The sequence below is a fragment of the Gracilinanus agilis genome, chromosome 1 (genome assembly GCF_016433145.1).
Source record: "Gracilinanus agilis isolate LMUSP501 chromosome 1, AgileGrace, whole genome shotgun sequence".
Classification (NCBI taxonomy): domain Eukaryota; kingdom Metazoa; phylum Chordata; class Mammalia; order Didelphimorphia; family Didelphidae; genus Gracilinanus; species Gracilinanus agilis.
In genome coordinates this window covers 144,315,213-144,337,570 of record NC_058130.1, presented here as the reverse complement: position 1 = coordinate 144,337,570, position 22,358 = coordinate 144,315,213, and the positions used below count along the sequence as shown (strand labels likewise).

General features: G+C 41.0%; 1 protein-coding gene across 1 annotated transcript; it reads right to left on the bottom strand.

The window, feature by feature from the left end:
• Positions 1-9,099: 9,099 nt before the first annotated feature.
• On the bottom strand, positions 9,100-21,088 carry ZNF75A (zinc finger protein 75a). Its single transcript, XM_044657929.1, has 7 exons — positions 20,968-21,088; positions 17,704-18,259; positions 15,826-16,030; positions 14,943-15,034; positions 14,440-14,566; positions 10,176-10,286; positions 9,100-10,045 (listed from the first exon to the last, which is right to left on the bottom strand). The coding sequence occupies exons 2-7, from the start codon at positions 18,154-18,156 to the stop codon at positions 9,285-9,287; spliced, it is 1,749 nt and encodes a 582-aa protein (XP_044513864.1). The 5' UTR covers positions 18,157-18,259; positions 20,968-21,088; the 3' UTR covers positions 9,100-9,284.
• Between the last annotated feature and the right edge of the window lie 1,270 nt (positions 21,089-22,358).

The window sequence follows — 22,358 nt, the reverse complement described above, 5'->3', positions numbered from 1 at the left end:
GAAGGTAAGGGTTTAAAAAACAAAAACAAAAACATATAGTACAAACACCTGAGTCACCATGGCACATAGGAAGCAGTCTAAAAATATTTGTCCTAGACACTTCCTAGCTATATGATCCTGAGGAAGTCACTTAACCCAATTGCCTAGCCCTTACCACTATTCTGCCTTGGAACTGATACTAATTAAGGGAGCCTCCCAGAGGCTAGTACCTCCAGGGAAGTTAAGGTAGTCAGTCAGCCTTCTTCATTCACCACGTGTAGTTCTAAGGGAAAGATTTAAGAACAGTCTCACCAAGGTCTCAGGGTCCCAGGTCCAGAGCTCCTCCAGGTCCAAGCCACAAACAAGAAAAGATCCAGATCCAAGACACAAACCAGAAGAGCCCTGCTGAACTCACTGAACTCTCTTTTACAGGGGCTTCTTTTGCTTCACTTCCTGTGCCTTCCTCCTAGTTTCCGTGTTGTTATAAAAAATAATGGAGGGATTGATGGATAATAATAATAAAGGCTGTAAAGGCTAGAGGCTTTGAAGGTGGATTGGATTTTGGTGGGAGAAAGAGCACACTCTTGCCCATGGCTCTATGTAGGTGCTGCTGGTAAAACTATGCCTCTCCTCTCCTGACAGGTTTGCTCAACTAAGCCTGTCAGCTATCTCCTACAAAAGTTACCCAGTCAGGGAATCACTGAGAATTTATGTGTGTATTTAACCTCTCTAGTTCCTCAGCCTGGGGTTGGTATAGATATAGATAAGGCTATTGATGCGATATTTGAAGAACAGTGAAATCTGACTGTATGGATCTCCTCTTCCCAAGGGCTTTGATATATTGACCACTCAGGAAAGGTACTTGATAACAAAATACTATATTTGATTCTAATTAATGGGGTTAGGAACAAGGGAAAGGGACGGAGGATTTGGGAACCTTATTTACTAATTTTCTAAGCTAGTGATCAGCCTATTAGAGAAAGCTAGATCAAGTAGAGGCTGGAGATTCTTCACCCTCACACTAACCCTGGCCTGACTTGGCCAGAGCCAAGCCAAAGATTAGGGAAGGCTATTGATGATCTTTGATGATGGTATCACAGTTCTCTCTCAGCTCTATTGTCAATGATGATGATTGATCTCTAGCTCTCAGGGGGATAGGTTGGTTTGCAGGTACAGGTACAGGTATAGGTATAGGCCTACCCTTCCTTGAGACCTCGCACCTCCCAAGTTCTGCTCCAGAGTGAGACACATGTGCTGGGCCTGGTGGGTATTTATAGGGTTGGCTCCAACTGATTTTTTGCCCTGGCTCATGGCATCTGTGTACATTCTAAGGTGTTCAACTGTCAGTCTTGTCACTCAAAGTTGGTATCCATCTTGTCCCAGAAATCAATATAACAGTGTCCAATCACAACAGACACTTTTCTTAGGACTGCCCAGGAGGCAGTCAGTAAATTCTGATTTGTGACTGACTCTAGCACATGTGGGTCACAGACCTCCCAACTTGTGAGTTAAGTGGTGTTGTTTACACTTTGGGTGATTAGATTTAAGAATGGGCAAGATATATTTAATCTCATTATCACATCCTCCACCAAAGAATAAAACCTTAGACATGTAAAAAACTGCACTACATTAATAGAATCAAATACAAAAATATATAGCAAAACAAAAACTAGGGAGGATCTTGTCTGAAACCATCCCTAATCAGGATGATGGCCTCCAAGGAGGCTGCTCCAATGCTTTTGTCCTGCCTGACCTTGAATGTCTCTGCATGCTCTCTCTGAGGCAGCTAGGTGAAAGTGGACTTGGGAGTTTGGAAGACCTGCATTCCACTTCTGCCTTAGACCCTCTTTGTGTGATCTTGGGGTAAATCACTTAATCCCTCTTATCTTCACTCTCCTCATCTATTAAATGGGATTGGCCAGAACTTCTAATCTATGATCTATAATCTATAATATAAATCTATGATCCTATGACATTTCTCTACCTATGCCCCCAAATAGGGCTTTGGGGCCAGAAAACTCACCTTGGAGACCTTTCACCAAGATATCATGAGTGCTGTAATTAGAGGAGGTCACAGCTCCGGAGACTTCATGGAGAAGGAGAGCCTTGAGTGGAGTGCAGAAGTCAAGATTTGAAGTTCATTGCAGAATAACAGGGAAGTGTTTTGGCATTTCTATGATTCTATGATAATCTATGATTTCTATGATTCTATGATAAACATGGAGGGGGCCAGCTCAAAAGGCCAGCCAGAATGAGGAAGGTGAGAGGCTGGAGGGGTGGGGGTGAACAGACAAGAAAGGGAACTGATTCCAGAAAATAAAGGGATCAGTTTTCTGTATTTACATAAGTTCTCTAGAAGTAAGGAGTGTAAAGTCTAGAGCAGTGATGGTGAACCTCTGGCAGGTGTGCCAAAGATGGCACCCAGAGCACTCTGTGGGCACATGGCCACCCTGCCACCCTCACCCCCTACCCCCCCAGTTGGTTACTAGAAAGGCAGAGGGACTGAAAGTGGGGCTCCCTTCCTCTTTTCCACCCACCTGACTACATTCTTTCACACCCCCCACCCCTCTGCCCAGCAGCCCAATGGAAGCTCACAGGAGGTAAGGTGGGAGGTTCATAGACAGCAGGGCTGGAGGGGAAAGGAGAGCCCTGGCCATTCTCCTCCCCCTCTTCACCTGCACTGAGGGCATTCCTTACTTCCCCTCCCCTCTGCCCAACAGCCCAATGGGAGTGCTTCCTCCCTTCCTTGTGTGGAGTAAAGAAGGTGGGACACAGCAGGTGATCTTTAAAAGGTTCCCCATCACTGGCCTAGGCATAAGGGAGCTAGTAGAAAACAGAAAAGCAAGATCACAACTAATAATAACCAACTACTGAAAAAGGTCAAAGTGTAGGCAATTCAGAAACTAGAGAGAGGGTGAGACTCAAAGTGCAGCCTGAACAATTGAGCCCCAGGTATCCCTAGGGTCAGCCAAGACTTAGCCACACCCGCTAGCCCCCAGCAAGCCCCCAGCCCCCTTAGGCTTCAACTGAGAAGAGGAAACGGTCAGGACTGGCGATCCAGACGTGAAGAAGTCAGAACGAACACCTTAGCAGCACAGTGGGAGAAACCCCTAGGGTTCTGCTGGCCCCCCACAGGTTTGGGAACTGTTCCCAGTTTAGGTCCCAGGCTCTCTGCTCCAGTGCACGTAGGGCCTGGTCGCTGGAGGGAGCCAAGGCCTGGGGGTCCTCCTGTCAGATCTAGGAGGGTCTACCCCACAAGGAGGCCCACCACAGATTCGTGGATATAGCGCTGTCATCACTTCCTCCTCCCAGCAATCCATTTTCCCGCCCCCGGACTTCAGTTGGCCTCCACACCGCCCCTCCCGCCAAGCCCCACCCACCAGCTCCTTTAAACGCGGAGTGAAACGGCATTCTCCTTCCGAGAGGGCCCTGGGGGTGGGGTGGAGGAAGATCCTGAGCATCCACCTGGCTGGGTTCTGCCACGCTTAGGGCCCTTCCCTAGACTACTGGCTAGAGCTCCTGACGCCTCCCCCAGACTCCCGGAGGTGTGAGTGCCACGCGTGAAGGGGGCGGGAGGCGGCGGGAGGCGGCGGGCCTGCGAGGGCTCCGCTGATCCCTGGAGCTTTGTTCTAAGGGGTCGAGGCTGGAGACTCGAACGAAGGCGCTGGTGCTGGAACCAAAGCGGTTTCTGATTATTCTCCCCGGGGACAGATATCCGGACCCGGATGCAGAAGCAGCTCCCAGAGCGGGGAGGAGGTCTTGCATTGGAAGCCCTGGAGACTGAGGCCAAGGGTGAGAAAGGGACGGACTCTGGGCTCGGTAGGGAGGTCTTACAGGAGTCGGGCAGTTGAGCATCGGAAGCCCCCATGTCTACTGATAACTGTATACAGTTTGCAGATACAAGCAAAGGATAACTGAAAGCAATTTGTGAGTCATTCGTGGATAAGATACTCACCTGATTCACACTTGCGTCTGTCAATTCAGTTTGTATTTAACCACTGCATACTATGGGACCGCAAAGTATAGTGTGCAAGTTTGGAGGCAGAAAGGCCAGGATTCAAATTGCACCTCGGACACGGGCTCTGTGGCTCTAGGCAAGCCACTTGACCATCACGTGCCAAAAGCTACATTTTAGGATTTACCTCTTAAGTCATAGATGGATAGAAGGTGTCCCTGCACCCTTAAAAAATCCTCTGTCCTGGGAGGGAGCATTGAACATCGCTTTAGGTTTTGTGGAGATCACAGGAGGCAATTAAAAGACAGTCCTTAACTTCCAAGAGGCTACTATGTTGGCTGAGCATAAAGTGCGATAACATTTGAAAGATCACTGGCTTGAGGCAAAGAGATGAGTTCCTGGACTGGCAATGCAGTTCTCTAGCTGTGCAACCTTGGGCAGGCCACTCAGCGGATCTGTTTCCTAATCTAAAATGGGGTGTATTGGGCTAGAATCAATTAAGACCCTTTCTTCCCCTCCACTCCCTCCTATGAGATAATGAAATCTGCAAGAGTAAAGAAAATGGCTCTAAAAGTTCAGAGAAAAGTGATTGGGTCTAAATGGAGGAAGTGGAACTTGAGGTAGGCCTGTAAGAATATGGATGCAGATAAAATGGATACAGATAAAAACAGAATAAAGCAAAAGGAGCATTCCAGATAATGGGAAGGGGAGGAAAAGGTAAGGAGCCCTATTCAGCTAGGGACATGTTGCACAAAAGATAGGGTTTGTATATACCACTTATCTTTTTCAAGGACTTAGTGGCCTATTCTAGGTGAATTCTTTTCTACTTTCACAATTAAGGAAGTTATCAAATTCTAAATCAGATGCATGTATGTAGTGATTTAAAATTAACAAGGTACTTAACATCTTATTTCATTTTAGCCTCACAGTATCTCTGTGAGGCTAAGTACATAGGTTTTGTCATCATTTTCATAGATGGAAAAAAATGAGCCTAAGGGACAATAAATGACCTGCCCTTGAGCTATGATTCTGTAGGTTTTTTCCACAGGCAAATTCCTAGGGAAAAAAAAAGTCATCTAAATACTTTGTCTGTACTTCCTCATTTCTTAAACTCTGATAATCTGACTTCCTTTACTAGTACTATACTATGCTTTCCAAAATTACCAGTAATCTAATTGCTAAATTTGATAGTTTTTCCTCTGTACTTCTCCTTTGTGAATGCTTTACACTTTTTTATACTATTGACAACCCCTTTCTCTTGGGTATTCTTCCCTCAGTTACCATGACATTAACTTTTCCTGGTTTTCCTCCTACCTTTTTTGACCACTCCTAGTATCCTTGCTGCATCATCATATACTTCCTACCCAAAACTCTGTCCTGGACCTCTTTGACCCTTTTATCATTTCACCTTGATGATCTCTAGTAGGTTCAAATGTCATTTCTATGTAGATGACTTTCAACTCTAGTATATATCCACACCTAAGCTCCTTCTTGAATTCCAGTTTAACTTGCCTGCTGGGTAAGTCTTAAGTCCCATTATTCATCATGTTCAAAATATAACTGATTTTCTCCTATGTCTCCCCAAACCTTGTTTTGCTCCATACTTCCCTATTTCTATAGAGTATGCTACCACCCTACTGGTCCCCCAGATACACAACTTAAGAATCTTTCTTCCCCTATATCCAGTCAGTTGCCAACTATCCTAGTTCAGTTTATCACCACTTGCTTGGACCACTAATATTAGCTTTCTGATTGGCCTTTCTGCTTCAGTTCCTCTCCTCTCCAGTCATTAATCCATACAGCTAGCAAAATAATCTTCCTAAAATACAGTTAAGATAATACCATTTCTTGAGGAATATAGAAATATGTATTGCATAATAGCAGTGGTATAATCCACATCAGACTATTTACCACCTCTAGGGAGCTGGGAGGGGTGGGAAAGAATCTGAATTGCAAAAAGTCAGATAACAATTGTTAAGCATTTTTTCTGCATGTAATTGAAAAAAACTTAAAAGATTAGGGGCAAAAAGGTAATACCATTCTCCCTGTTCAAAAAATTTTAATTAATTTCTTAAAGCCTTTCACAGATTGGTTCAAGCCTATCTTTCCAGACTTAGAATGTTTTGCTCCCATCTGACATCAGGTATGTCCTGCTAGCTATTTTCCAAACTTGGCATTCTTTTTCCACCCTGTGTCTTTACCTGGGCTTCCCCTTCTTCCTAGAAGGTGTTCCTTCCTCACTTTTGCTTAAGTTTCTTCCAGGTTTGATTCATGACATGAACTTTCTGGGGTCCTCTTTTCCTTCTTAATCTTACTTTACAATTTACTCATGTCTTCATCCTATGCCTGTTTAATAAAACCTAAGTCCTTTGAAAGTACTTGCAAATGGTTGGCATTTAATATTTATCGAAATGGCGAATGTGTTATACTCTCTGGCCCCAAATAGAATATATATTCCACAAAGACAGCAATTAGTGTTTGTCCAAGGCAGGTGCTTAATGTTTACTGAATTGAATTGGAACTGCCTCCCAGACACTAACAAAGTTCCCCACCTTTTTAGGTCCTCATCATTTGCTTTTTATTTGGAGACCTCTGAAGTTCTAGTGGATGATTCAATACTTAAGATCAATCTTTCCTGGGCCAGAATTCTTTTTCCTAGCAGATTTTTCCTTTACTTTCCTTTATAGGGTGCCATGTCCACCTTGCTGCCTACAGCATGACAGAGTAGTATCACAATCACTGAGAATGCCAAAGGGTAACAATGGGGGGGGGGGGGTAAGTTACACTGCAACTAGAGCAATATTGCAAAAAAATACTGCAATATTACAAAAAAATTTTGCAATATTGCAAAACAACTTACACTGCAACAAAAGCAATGCTTTAATATTAGTGAATGCTCCTTAATAAATACGAAATGGGTGAGAGTACCAGCCCCCCAAGAATAAGTGGGCTTCATTTGAAGTGCCTAGCTTAGACCTTTGTTGTTATTCCCTAGTTTGTTTCAGAGGGACCCAGAACACCTTAAAAAAAACCATTTACATCTTCATGCCTAACTGTTCATATAGACGGAGGCTGAGACTAGAGAACAGCAAAGCTCAGAAACAGGAAGTATTCTGATTTACCTGGAGAGCCGTGGGTGGGGTGGGGGTAGTAACATGGTAATGAGGAGGAGGCAATTCTTAAAAATGGCTTTAAGGAGATTCTGTGGGACAAAAAACTCCTTGACAGATTATCTATCTCATATTTCTGCCACTTACTTGCTTGGCCCTTTCTGATCTTGAAATGAGATTGAGTACTAGAGAGACAAGGAGAGGAAGGAACATGAACCTGGGAATGCAGGCAAGGCTAAAACTGCCAGGGAGAAATCAGGCTTCAGAAAAGACTATTTTATATACCCTGGATAGCCTGCTTCAAAATGGATTTACTTCATTCTCTAAGTAGTTGTGTGACCATAAGTGGGTTATAACCTCTGGATTTTCTCATTGAAAAGAAAAGACTGAGCTAGATCGTTTTAAAGATCCTTTCCAGTTCTTCAATTCTGATTATGTGATTTCCATGCAAGGCTATGCCCAACTCAGGGCTTAATCAAGGCTAGTCAGGAATGGACTCAATTGTTTTATCTGAGATGGAGAATAGCTTGCTGTCTCATCTTCCATAAAATATCTGTCAAGAGATTTGAGAGCTGACACATTTTTTTACTCTACAGCTTTTTCTGCAGTCTAAATAAGCATGGAATTAGCACAGAAAAAAATGAATGGAGCAACAAGATTTGACCATGAAAGGTTCAAAATTCAGCTTCCTGAGAATAGGGATTATCTCATTATTTGTATCCCTAGCAACCAGCACAGTACTTGGCACAAAACAGGCACTTTAAAAAAAGCTTGTTAATTGACAGATTGATGTCCACATTGGTTCCTCAGAAATTTGCAAATCCATAAAAACTAACCAACCCATTGAAGTTAACAGCTTTTATTATGTGTACATTTGTGTGTCGTGTACCAAAAAATACAGTTCTATCCATTAAAAGTTTATAAAATAAGACAGAGAACATGTTTTCCCAATATTACTAACATTTAACAATACCCATTGACAAATTATCCCCTTCATACCCAAATCTTTTAAGTGTTTCCACATCGTGAAGTTAAGAGAAAACAAGGTCCTGAGTGTAATAAATAAGTTTCCAGTTTTCCATGGAACTGATCCCTTTTCTTTTGGGCCTTAAGTAGGTGCTCTATTGCAAAGCTGCTCTATATTTTTTTTCATTTTTCCAGGTAAGGAAATTCATAACTTGTTAACTCCCTCCAAAATCTAGCGCTATATATGTACTGGAAAATGACTCCTTACATCTAATCCCAATTCTCCTTCCTGAAGTAAATTCTAACCCAATTTTGTTTTATAAGTAATGGAAAATAGCTGGCTATCCATCATCTTCCATAAAATATCTGTCAAGAGATTTGAGAGCTGACATTCTTTTTTACTTCATAGCTTTTTCTGCAGACTAAACATGATGGTTAGCACAGCAAAAAGAAAAAAAAAAAGAATTGAGCAACAGGATTTGACCATAAAAGGTATAAAATTTAAGGCAAGAAATTAGAAGTAGTTAATCCTGTGGTGTTCATAAGCAAGAGCCGCTCCCTCCCCCCCAAAAAAACTAGCTGAAATGCTTGGAAACATCATAATTTAGGATATCTCTGTAGCATAAAATTTGGAATAGGAATACTGAAACAGGTATACTTGCAACACTGAAGCTAATGATTCTCATTCTCTGTGTGTGTGTGTGCCCTTTGTTTTAGGAAATACCATTTCTGATAGTAATTTTAACTTGTGTTCTTGAGAAGGGCAGAAAAGACTGATTCATGATCAATATTCCTTTCCATATTTCATGTGTATGAAGAGTATTCTTTGGCTTGAGACAGCATCTACTCTTTGAAGAGTTGGTTTTTGGTAAGATATACTTGTTTTTTTTTGTCAAGATACAATCCAAGTATAGCTGTGCTAAAAAGATTTTTTTTGTTAAGAACAAATCATTAGGGGCAGCTGGATAGCTCAGTGGATTGAGAGTCAGGCCTAGAGACGGGAAGTCCTAGGTTCAAATCTGGCTTCAGACACTTCCCAGCTGTGTGACCCTGGGCAAGTCACTTGACCCCCATTCCCATCCTTACCACTCTTCCACCTAGGAGCCAATACACAGAAGTTAAGGGTTTAAAAAAAAAAAAAGAACAAATCATTAAATACTAGAAATATTGCCATTCCCTCTTGCATAGTCTATCTAAATTCTCTTTAAAGTGGGGTTTTTACTTTAACATTTTTCAAATATTAATAAATTCATCTAAATTGTATCTTTAAGGTTTCAGCTCCACTTTGAGCTTTCCTTCAGAATGAGGACACTCACTGTTTCCTTTTCTCTGTGGAGTTTCTGATGTCTTAAAAGACTTGAGCGCCTACTGAAGTTCCTTCCACACATGCTACATGTATAAGGTTGTTCACCCGTGTGGGTTCTTTGGTGCTTAATGAGATGAGAATTCTGACTGAATCTTTTTCCACATTCATGACACTTAAAGGGTTTCTCTCCTGTGTGTGTTCTTTGATGTGTAAGAAGGTTTGTGTTTTGACTGAAGCTTTTCCCACACCAAGAACACCTATGTGGCTTAATTCCTCGATGTGTCATCAAGTGTTTATTAAGATCTGAACTCCATCGGAACCTTTTATCACATTCTTGACATCTATAGGGTCTTTCTTCAGTGTGGACTCTCTGGTGCTTGATAAGGTCAGAACTAACTTTGAAGCTTTTCCCACATATATGACATTTAAAAGGTTTTTCTCCTGTGTAGGCTTTTTTGTGGGCCTCCATGAGTTTCCGTAGACTTTTTTTCCAAGGAGAGTATTTCTTCCACTTTCCTACAGGGAAATTGTGCTGTGGCTTTTCTTCCCTACACTTGTTGTCATGAACTTCTTTCAATTCTGCCCTCTTGAGAACTTCCCCATCAGCCTTTTCAGATAAAATACCATCTGATACTTGTATTTCTAAGGGAATATGATGTACTGCCTCAGGCTTTTCATTCTCAATTGTGGCATTAATCTCATTAGGATGAATAGAAGAATCAGTCATTTCTATTTTGGGGGGAAAAGAAAAAAAATCAATGATAGTTCATAAAAATCAAGAGAATTTCTAAAAATGCTAATATCCTGAAAACACTGAATACAAGGGTGTTAGTCTGATCCATTCTCATTCATTGCTCACCTGTATTAGAATCTTTGGGGATCTCTTTGGACTCCTTAGAATTTGTGACGCATGGCTCTTTCTCTTGCTCCAAACAGGATATCAGTTCAGGTTTGGGAATCATAAACAATGCTGAGGAAAAGAAACAAGTATTTGTGACCTTAACAATGATTTTTGTTACTAACTTAGGAGCATATTTCAAATGTGACCAAATGACTCCTTAGAAGATATTATATATTTCTAAGGAAGAGTGATACACTAGCTGAGGTTCTTCAGCCTCACCACTAACCTTAATTTTGGACATGAAGGATCTCAGCTCCTAACCTCTCATAGGTCATATGTGAGACAAAGGAACTGAGAAAAATATTATGCAGATAATAACCCACATTTGTATGAGACTTAACAATTTGCAAACCACTTTCCTCACAAAATTCTTGTGAAGTAGTTGTATTACCTCTATCTTACAAATGAAAAAGAAAAACTTAATGTATTATCAGATGTGATATAACTAATATGTCTCAGAGCCAGGAATTGAACCCAGGTCTTCTGACTGCTCTTTTTCCTGCACCACACTACCTCTGAAGGATGAACATAAGCCAATTTTTTCCTTCCTGAATACTTTCTGACTCTGTGTTGAGGAGGAAGAAGAGCAGGAACATTTTAAATTCTAAACATATTTATCACTCAGTTAATCAACTGGTTTTTAATAATATGTGACAGTCTCTTAACCCAGAAGGTAGATTTGAAGCTGTTCTGTATTCAAACTGACTTAGGTAGAATACACTTCCAGAGACAGCAACATGGAAATAAAGTAAATGCACAAACATGATTATTATTTAATTTGTTATATTCTAAAAATTGGTTCCATGAAATGGTGATCTGTAACTCCAGGGTTTGGGGGACCAAAAACTGTCCAGGGCTGGCCCCCAACTCTTGATGACAGGAAAAGGCTTAGAGAGAAATTCACCAGCTTTGGGAATTCAATAAGCCAGATATCAATCAGCTTTTTGTATTTTTCTTTTTGTCATAAAGATCACTAGAATAGGAAATGATTTAGACAGAGATAAAGAATTTTATTTTTTGAGGATTTGTTCCTTTAGAAAATATGTGATCCAAAAGAGACAACACAAACTTCTACATGGAAGAGAGATTAAATACTCTGAACCTTCTATTTCAAGTTTGAAAGAGGAAAGTTATTCAAATTTGATACCTCCTATATTATAAGAACTTTGTGGTAGAGAAGGCTTTCCATTGAGTATATGGGCATTTAAAAAAACGTATTTTGTTTTCAATTAACAAAAATTTCTTTTCCTCTTACCCACCTTCCTCCATGAAAACAAACAAAAAACCTCTTTAACAAATATGCATAATCAAGCGAAACATTATTGTATTGGCCATGTTCAAAAGATATATGTTTCAGTCCTCTGGGTGCATTCTAAGAATAGCCAAGAATGCAAAGTGATAGGTAGCAGTCAGTGAGCTCCATTCCACAAACTCCAATATACAGATATAGAAGAATCACAACACCAACAGGGAAATCCAGAAAATGGCACAGTGAGATCTTTGGTCTAGGTCAGCAGAGGGAAGCAGACAGGGAGATCTGTAGACACTGGAGAGAGGGTCATATCAGGAGTATGTTGGTAGAGAGCACTCAGAGTAGTTGTATAGTAGGGCAAGAGGAGATCTCAGGCTCAGATCCATACCAAGATATTGTGACATGGACAAGTACATACTGGCAGCTTTATTGCCTACTATTCAGTTCCAGGCACTAAGAAAGGGACTTGACCAGGGGAGTGGTATTCTCAGGTAGAAAGGCCCTAGGCTATGTATAGAGAAAGTTCAGAAGCCAGTCACAGCAGTGGTATGGCTCAGAAGCAAGGGTCTCACTTTTAGCATTTAGTCCAACCTTGAAAAGAATGAGTCTAGACAGAAATCCTAGACCAAAGGAGACCTATAGTTTTATTTACTTGAACCAACAGAGCTTTCCAGGTGGCTAATAGGGGCTGAGTCCAGCAGTAGACTACTTCTTTACCGTAGTCTACAGATCCACACTTGAGTTGGCAAACTACAGAGCTCAAAGCAGAAGGGGCAGCAACCAAGCTTTGCCTTAGATCAGACCAGATGGGAATAATGAAAGCTTGAAAGTCCCCAGCTTGTTCTTTAAATTCTAGAATAACATATTACTAAATACCCAAAGAAAGAATCAACAGCATCAGCCTAGATTTTCCCTCCAAAACTGTGGCACAGCTCAGACAAAAACATTAAGTTTGAAAGTAGGTTAGAAAAATATGGGGGGGAGGGAAGAAGAGAAAAGTCACACCATAATAAGCTATTATGGTGGCAAAGACTCTCAAGACACAAACACAAAAAGAGAATTACTCTAAAATAGCTACAAACTATGCCTCAGAGACAAACTCAGCTTGGGCATAAATTCAACTAAAATTCCTAGAATGCATGAAATTTAAAATTAATGAAATGAAAGCACCTGAAGAAAGAATTAGAAACAAGAGGTACACACTTTAGCATAAGAGGTACAAATCCTTGCCCACACAAAAATCTTCCTGAAAATTACAAATGGAACAAATGGAAGCTAGTGCCTTTGTGAACAAGAAATATTCAAACAAAACCAAAGGATGGAAGAAATTTTTAAAATATGTAAAGTATCTCATAGCAAAATTTTTCTAGCTATGTGACCCTGGGCAAGACCTGGAAGACAAATCAAGAAAAAAAAGTTGAAGAATCATTTGACAATGTGAACACCACAATAAAAAAAAAAAAAAAAAAAAAAGCCTGATATCCTATTTCAAGAAACCTTAAAAAAACAAAACTGTGCAAATATCTTAAAACCAGAAAGTACAAATTTTAAAAATCCACCAGTCACATCCTGAGAGAAACCTCAGAATGAAAACTCCTACGGGCGTTATAGGCAAAAAAATCTAAAACTTTCAGGCCAAAAGAAAAAAGCTGTTAGCAACCAGGAAGAAAGACCTCAAGTATCAAGAAGCCACAATCAGATTCACACATGATTTAGAAGCTAACACTGTCAAGGAGTTGGGAATTTGGAATATGATATACCCATAGCAAAGGATCTAGGCTTACAACCAAGAACAACTTACCCAGCAAAAATAAATCTAAAGGAAGGGAGCATGGGGGTGTGTGGAGGGTGGTGGATAGCTTTTTAATGAAACAGAAGATTTCCAAGTATTCTTGTTGAAAAGACCAGACATATAGAAATACTTTGAAGGTCAAAAACAGGATTGGAGAAAAACATAAAAAGGTAAACAATGAAAAAGGACTAAACAAAGATAAACTTATTACACTTAAATATGGGAATATGATACTGATCCCTATCAGGATTCATAGAGGGTTTAGTTAAAGCCTGGAAGTGGTTCTGATATGTCTTGATGATCTTTAGAGAAGAATGTAGAGAGAGGGAAATGTAAGTTACTGGAAATTATCTGATATCATTAAGGTACACAAGTAGACATCTATGCAAACAAGAAAGAAGCGGGGTGAGGTGAGCAGATGAAACCTGAAGCTCACTTTCATATGAACTGGTCAAAAGAAGAAAGAATATACACACAGAGTTGAGCACAAAAGTTTATTTCACTCAGAGAAACAGAAGGGATAAGGAGAAATTAAGGGAGGAATTAATTCTAAACAAAATAAATTCTAAGCATGTAAAAAAATGTTTACAGTTTCTTGAGGCGGCAAAGAATGGGAATCCAAGATGGTGCACATAAGCTGGGAAATGGATGAATAAATTATGATATATAAATGTAATGGACTACTCTTGTGCCAAACTCATAAGCATAATGATCAACCAAAAATCTGGAGGACTAATAATGAAACATATTGCCCAACTCCTGATAAAGAAGTAAAGGATTCAGGTGGCAGCTGGGTAGCTCAGTGGATTGAGAATCAGGCCTAGAGACAGGAGGTCTTAGGTTCAAATCTGGCCTCAGACCTTTCCTAGCTATGTAACCCTGGGCAAGTCATTTAACCCCCATTGCCTAGCCCTTATCGCTCTTTTACCTTGGAACCAATACACAGTATTGATTCTAAGGCAGAAGGTAAGGGTTTAAAAAAAAATTCAGAAGGAAGAACGAGACAAATTTTATTTGATTGACTATTCAGGCTTATAATGGGTTTTGTTTTTCTTGAATTCTTAATGTAGGGTAGGAAAGTGAGAAGGTAGATATTTGTTGATTAAGTAAAATGTTTTTTTAAATGAGTATATTAGAGAACCTCCCCCATCTCAGTTTTAAGATGATGGAGTTCTTACCTATTGAAATCATGTTCCCATAAGTCTCTTGCATGACATCCTTGTAGAGGTCCTTCTGAATGGGGCCCAATAACTCCCATTCTTCCTGAGAGAAATACATGGCCACATCCTCAAATGTCACAGGACTCTGAAATGAGAACAGGCCTCTGCTCACTACCTGCCTTTTAATCCTTGGATAATGAATAGGACCCAAGGAAATTAATTGTGTAAAAGAAATTGAGGATGATGATGTTGGCACCTCATATGTAACCCCTGGGTAAGTGGCAGGAAGAGGACAAAAAGGAAAAGTTAAGGAGGAGGCAGCCCAAGAATTAAATAAGCAAACTATAAGTTGCCCAGCTCCCCTGCATGACAAGCCTAGTTGCTTAGGAGATAGCAGATGTAGTTTCCCAGAGGAACTATTAGACAGAAAGGTTTATGGGAAACAAGGAAAGATGTCTACAAGGTCATATTCAGCTAGAAATAGGGTGATTTCAGGTGGGACTTTGGGAACTGCAGCTCACCTGGGACTCAGGTGTGAAAAGTGCAGATGCCACCTCCCACTCTCTGATAGCTCTCTCCTCAGGAAGGACAAGAACTTGGTGAGCAGGCAGAGCTAAGGAGGGAGAAAAAAGGCAGAGAACAGTATGTTTCTATTTTTTGTATAAAGAGACACCTTAAGTTTATTTCTGAAATATAAGAGATCCCTTGATTACTTCAGTAGGGCATTGGGAGAGGTGGCCTTCACACTGCAATTGAGAACAAAAATTCCATCAGTTCAAAAGGAAAATGAATAGTAAAGTGGAAATTTTAAATGGAGGCAATACTCTTTACTCCTCTCTTGGCTTACACTGTCATTTTTGCTCAATAAGTGGCAGTTTTCAAGACTACAGTTAAAATGGTTTTGAAATGAAACTCACAGATTGATAGATCATTCCAATTAACAATATTCTCCAGTATTTAATGTGAAATTTAGGATTTTGCTTTTACGTTTCTCTGTTAATCCTAATATGCATTGCCTTTTGACTAAGAACTCTGGAGAACTAAGACCATGCAGTATCCTTCCCTGCCCAAGTTCTTCCCTTTTTTATCTTTTCTGAAAGCAGAATCTAAAACATCAATCATTTCTGTATGCTCCCTGACCTGAAGAACTTTGCTTCTCCACCCTTGTCCCAATAAACAACTTTACAATCTGTGGCTATGTGGGAGACCTGCACATCCTTCACTGGACAGTCCCTCTTCCCTGATGATGAACTGTAGTGTCCTCGAGGGTAAGGTTGTGTTTTCTGCTTTTGTGTCCACTCCAGGGTCCAGTACAGCTCTGGGCACCGAGGAAGTGTTCAGTAAATGCTTGTTGACTGAATATCACCACCCCTAGAGGAGGAAATTATTGATGAAGCTCCTCACCCCTCTCCTGCACAGGCTGGAGCTCATTTTCAGGGTCACAGCTCAGTGGTTCCAGTAGTCTTGAGTGGGTACTCCATAATTCCTCTTCTTGGAACACCCCCATAGGCTGGGGCTCTGCTGGCTCCAGATGGAAGCTTGGTGCTTCCGATGATCCTTCCAAAGGTGCTGCCTTCAGGAGTACTTGTCCCTGCTCATGGACTGTAACCTGGAAATTAATCCCCATCCTTTGTTACCACAGGGCTTAGGCTGGAGAGCAAGACTTATTTTGGAGAGAGAGGAGTACTTAGAGTTCAGTCCTTTAAAAAGAGATTCTGGACAAAGTTAGGAGGTACACTGCCTCATCATGATGTAGCAGCAATGCTGAGCTCTCAAAAAAATTTTGCAGTAGATTACATCTGGCAGGTCCCAACAAGCTAGAAAAGCTTTGGATATTGGCCTGGTGACAGGCATATAATCCATTGTCTGAAGACTAACCTGGCTAAATTTGTCACCAGAACAGTAATATATTTATTATTAAGTAATAATTTTTTTTACCTAGTAATTCATAAAGATGATATGGAGTTTGTGACCTGCTGGTAAAAGTTACAACAGTAGTACCTACACAGATCTTTTGAAGTGCTAAAGTCAGTTTTCCTTAATTTTCTCCTCTTGGTTTCTCCATCAGTCAAATCCTTCATTTTGGTTCCTGCTCCCTATTTATACAATACTTAAGTTTGGGGGTGGAGGGGTGGACAACAGAGTTGGAAGGTCTTGAATTATTTGTTGTGCAAAGCATGAATCTAGCCCTGGGTACACAAGAACCAAAGACTGTGCCTGACACTTTCCAGAATGGAGCCCAGAGGGTAATGGAGGGGTTCAGTTGTTTGCCATTATGGCTTATTTTTCTATGCAAACTTACTAGAAGAGGAAGACAGAAGCTTTTTCTTTGCCAGGAAATGAGTTGCCTGGTGTGGAGTAGAGATAAACTTAGTATATATATATTTTTTTTCTCTGAGATTTTTCCTGTTTTCTTATCTTTCCATTTCCCTTTTTTTCTTTCTCCTCTTTATGCTTTCCTTAAGTTGTTTGCTTTCTCCTTTTCTTTTCTTTTATACTCTTTTTTTTCCTCCTCTCCCCTTGTTATTTTCTTTCCTTTCTTGATTATCTGTACTGAGCCTGAAGGAATTCAAGTTTTACCTTCTTGATTAATCTAGATTGTCTTATTAGCCTATCCTCAAACTACTCAGGCCCACCAACCAACTTCTGTATCCCATCAGCATTCCCTTAATGTCCCATCTATCCACATTAACAGTTCACACAGCCACTTTTAAAAACTGTATTCCATCCAGTCATATAAATTCCTCTATTAGCAATCTCAGTCTCTTGTCATCACCATGTTAAGATACTACAAATACTGACTGAATAAAATGAAATGTTACTTTTTGAAACAAAATCAGTAAATTTAAAGCATCAGAGGGCCTAATTTGGGAGCAGGAATGTGACAGGCAAGTCATTATATAACAATTCTTATAAAACTCAGTTACCTTACTGATTCTATATTGAGCTGATCTTCCAAAGTTCAGAATTTGTGATGAGGAAATAAAAACTGATTGAAAAAAACATTGCAAAAAATAAGACACCTGAAATTAGAAACAAAGTCCAACGTACCATTTTGGCCCTAAAAGATGTAAGAAGGCATTCTCTTTTCTCAGGTAAGGGAGGAAGAAACTTTTGAGATTTCAGTAGCATGGACAAATGTACTAAGCACTAACTTTAGCTTATGAGAAAGCCTCTTACCATAAGATTATGAGTTTAAGTAAATAAGAAAGCATTAAAAAGTTCTGGGGGAACAAGCAATATTTTTTATCTCACCCCTCCATTTTTCTACTTTCCTCATACCTCGTTATCCAAGTCAGGAATCTTCTTTCTGTCTCTTTTTCTCTGTATTATTAGTGTGCTTGACAAATCTACCAATGTCATTGCCTCCTTGATGCTCTTTGGAGAATGCTCTTGAACCCTGGTCTTTGTTTCCTCAGGCAGAATATTCATGAACTGCTCCAGCAGTAACAGTTCTAAAATTTGTTCCTTTGTGTGAATCTCTGGCTGCAACCATTGATGGCAAAGTTCCCTAAGCTGATTAAGGGTCTCCTGGGGACCAGCTGATATCTGGTACTGGAAGCTCCTAAAACGCTTTCGCCAGGTCTCAGGAGCAAGTTCATCACTCTGTAGGACAGATTCCTGATTCTGGATTGAATTCTCTTTTAAGTTTTCTTCTAGAGGCCCTTCTTTTTCCCATAAAGCCTGGATCTGGGGATTCAGATCTGCAGCCACCATTAGCTCTACAGCCATCATTCTAGTCAAAAAGTTTTACTCTTGCTTTCAATGGACTTGCTGGTGCTCACACTTCTGGTGTTGGGTGTCTTTTTCTTTTCTGCAGAAAGCTAGGTTAATCTTCCTGAGGGCAAATTGAAAAATATTAAAATCAGAAAGAACAACTTATCAGCATTATTCATTTGGTGTTAACTGGGAGCCCTGAGCAGAGTTTCCATTCTGGTACTCTATAAAACTGGTTATAGTTTGTGCATTGCTGGTACCTTGCTTTTTTTCCCCTTGTCTGACATTCCCTTCCTGGCATCCCCTTAGGAGCCACATTTCTATTCACTAATATTTCCTCAAACATCCAGAAATGTAGAGAAAATCATTTCACTTACTTTTTAAAAAAGATTTGGCAAGCTTTGCACAGTGGCAGTATTGTAGTGAATGAATACAATTATTGTGTTTTTTTTTTAAACCCTTAACTTCTGTGTATTGGCTCCTAGGTGGAAGAGTGGTAAGGGTGGGCAATGGGGGTCAAGTGACTTGCCCAGAGTCACACAGCTGGGAAGTGTCTGAGGCTGGATTTGAACCTAGGACCTCCCATCTCTAGGCCTGACTCTCAATCCACTGTGCTACCCAGCTGCCCCCAAGTGCGATTATTGTTAATTGAAAACTTAAAAAAAAAAAAAAAAAAGAGATTTGGAAGGCAGCTGGGTGGCTAAGTGGAGAATGCCAGGCCTGGAGTTAGGAAGACCTGGGTTCAGATGTGACCTCAGACACTTCCTTGCTGTGTGAACCTGGGGAAATCACTTACCCTGAATTGCCTAACTAATCCATACTGCTCTTCTTCTGCCTTGGAACAGATACTTAGTATCGATGCTAAGATAGAAGTTAAGGGTTTGGAAAAAGAAAAAGAAAAGATTTGGGAAAGGCTAGTGAATAGCATATATCAAGAAGGGCTCTGAGATTAGCCAAAGATTTAATTTGTTAGCTTACTAATAATGATCTCATAAAGAGGGTAGAAAAATCAAATATAGGTGCCTATAAATCTTTATTAAGTTTTCACAAATAATTATCTATATTCAGAGGAGAACCTTGATCTTTTCATTGTTGTAAAGAGAAGATCCAATGTATAAAATAACTTATTTGTTGGTAGCTGTAGAAGTCATCAGCTTAATCTAGAATCAGAAAACCTGTAGGACTATAATAAAAGGAAGTCACCTGATCTTTCTGGGCCTTTGTGATAAATTACACTTCCTATTTCATAGAATTGTGAAGAAAGTTTTGTAACCTTAAAGTATTATTTAAATGATTATTTTACTTAATATTTTCACTATATCAAGGACATCTCATGTTAAAAAATAAAGCCAAGAATAGATGTAAAAAACTGGGAAGAAAAGAGAGGTCTCCAAAACAGACCTCTAGTCCTCTGAAATCCTCTGAAACCCTTCCTCTTCCTGGAGTCATTCTGGCTTGGCCTACCCTTTGGAAAGAACCCCACAGCCTGTAGTGGATGTAGCCCAACTTTGAGATCCTGGAGAGCTGATAGCCATGACAACAAAACTTTTGTCAAATTGGATATATGTATATACTTTCAGTCACAGCTCAGCCTGCATACAAGCAACAGCATTCAAGGAGATACCACCTTCCAGGATCTATAGTGCTATGTGCCAATAAAATTTTTTCTAACTATTCCTAGATCAAATACTACCTGTCCCCAGTTCTGGGATGATTGTGGCTTAGAACAGTTTGCTGCTAATAACATTATTTTAGTGACTATGTTTGCTATAGCCACCTCTAAACTCTGCTGATGTCAGGGATGTGAATGGGAATGTGTGATGGGCCTCTCACCAGGATCCTAATCCAGTTTTCAGGCACCTAAGATGGCCCCTGAATCATCCAGTGTGGCACAGGAATGACTCTTTTGACACGTTGCAAAAAACTTTTAGTTTTTTCATATTTAAAATGTAGGTAATGGTATCTAGTCTTGTGTACATCAAAGATATATTCCATTTATTAAACCTCAGTTACATACTTGGTAGGTGCTGTACTAGAGGGATATATGTAATCATAAAGTTTATATATATATGTATATATATGTATACACACATATATAAGGACATGTCCCTGGGCCTGTTTCCTCATCTGTAAAATGGAAAGCCTTTGCAAGCCAAAACGCTAGGGAAAATTGAGTTGCCATTATTCCCAAAGAGCTGTGACACCCTATGGGGAGGCAGGCAGATAGTCCTTCTTTGAGGCACCGGGACCCGGTGAATTTCTTAGGTCCCTTCCAGTTACTGGCTCTAAAGGTGGGGAAAAGGGGCTAGGTGGCTCAGTAGATAAGAGTCAGGCCTGGTGACTGGAGGTCCTAAGTTCAAATTTTAACTCAGACACTTCCTAGCCGTGTGACCCTGGGAAAGACACTTAACCTCAATTGTCTAGCCATTACCATTCTTCCGCCTTGGAATCCAAACTTAGTATCGATTCTAAGACATAAGGTAAGGAGTTTTTTAAAAGGTCGGCGTGGAAACTCTTCACGCAGGCCCAAGAATAATCAACTAATAAGAACACGGCAGTGTAATCCCCCTCCCTCTACTCTCGGTCCCCAGGGACCCCGCGTGCCACGTCATCGTAGATGATGTCACGTTAGGCTGCGTCACGTCCCTTCGGGGAGGGTCGTATGAAACCGGGGTCGAAAGCAACCCGAGGCGAAACTTGGTGTCAGCCTCGGTTCTACCCTGCCACCCCAAGCCCGCGGGAAGGGGCAGCGGCAGCTCCCCATATTCGTTACTTCCGCCCGCCCGGTTCGGCGCTGCTTCCGCGGGTCTCCCGACCACGGGATCTTACCCCTTCCTAGGGCAGCGTTCTGTGTTGACTAGGCCCTGACCGGACCCGGAAGTGACGTTCTTCTGACGCCTGCCCGCTTGACCCTTCCGCTTGGTAATATCCTTCTATACCAGAGTGGGGCCTCTCGTGTGTTAGGGTTCAGAGGCTGGAGGATGAGGGGAAGGTGTAAATGCCACTGATTACCGGGTACTGCTCCGATCCTGGAGGGGTACCGGAAGTGACTTGTCATGTGGTACTGTGTATAGAGTACTGCTTCCGGGGTCTGCGGCTATCTGCGTCCCATTTTTATGGTACTCAGCAGTCGGCTTTTTCGGTTCCTTTCCTCTGGGAGGGGAGGGTGAGGGGGCCTTCCAGTCGATCAGAAGGATTCTGCGAACCTTTCAGGCGCGGAGCCTCTCCTGGTAAGGGCCCTCCCCAGCCCCGGCCTTGTTTTCGTTGGATCTTCAGGGCATCCCCTGGGGCCCAGGCTTTTTGTGAGGTTCCGTCGCCTCAGGGTCAGTCCTCGGTTTAATCACTGAAATCTCGTTTTTTATGCTGCCGAATAGCGGAAAGCTTTTGCTTTTCACGTTCACTCGACCTCCACATAAAATTCCTGACGTAGGTGTTGCAAAGTGTTTCTTTTGCGGATGAGAACGCGGGTGCAGGGAGATTAAGGACAATGTCCGAATCCACAGTGAGCGAAGGGGATTGCTTTTCCCGCCCCACCACCCTTCCTCTCGGTGGGATCCTGCTTGGGAAATGGAAAGTACATACTTTATAGGGGGAGTTTACACTCCAGGCATGTGCCTCCGAGTTTGAGAACACATTCTAGAGGGTAACTATGCTCCACAATTCTTGCCTTCTTTTGGAAGATTGGCGTGGGGGGTTGGGGAACTAAGAAACCTCTCGAAGGGAGCCCTATCTGTACCCCTCCGAGTTAAAAGTCAACAACCTGCAAAGCTCCTGACTTCCTCACTACCAGGAAGATAGAACAATTTGTGGTGGTTGTAATATTTGATGAATTTAGGACGTTAGGTTTAGGTCCCTTGGCAAACTTGAGGTTTAGGTAGAGGAAGTGGAGAGAAGAGGTGGAAGAAGAAAATGTGGAAAAAAGATAAATATAACATCACTTTCTCTTCATTGTTATTATATATAGTTATTATATATTTCTCTTAGTTCTCAGAGAAACTTCCCAAATTTCTCTGTGAAACGAGAGGTTTGGCTTGTGTCACAGATTCCTTTGGCAATCTATTGAAGCCTATGGCCTCCTTCTCAAAATAATGCTTTTATACGCCTAAAATAAAACACATAGGATTACAAGGGAAACCAATTATATTGAAATAGTTGTCAAGATATTAAAGAAGTTCACAGGCCTCAAGTTAAGAAATGTAGGAGAATATCTGTTTTAAGTT

Bases quoted from the DNA above. Each gene is read 5' to 3' on its own strand.
- ZNF75A (XM_044657929.1), bottom strand. From the start codon at position 18,156: ATGATGGCTGTAGAGCTAATGGTGGCTGCAGATCTGAATCCCCAGATC. The intron at 14,567-14,942 runs GTGAGCTGCAGT...TTCTCATTTCAG, and splicing joins TTTTCACACCTGAGTCCCAG to AGTCCTGTGACATTTGAGGA. The intron at 10,046-10,175 runs GTGAGCAATGAA...CCCCCAAAATAG, and splicing joins CCCCAAAGATTCTAATACAG to AAATGACTGATTCTTCTATT.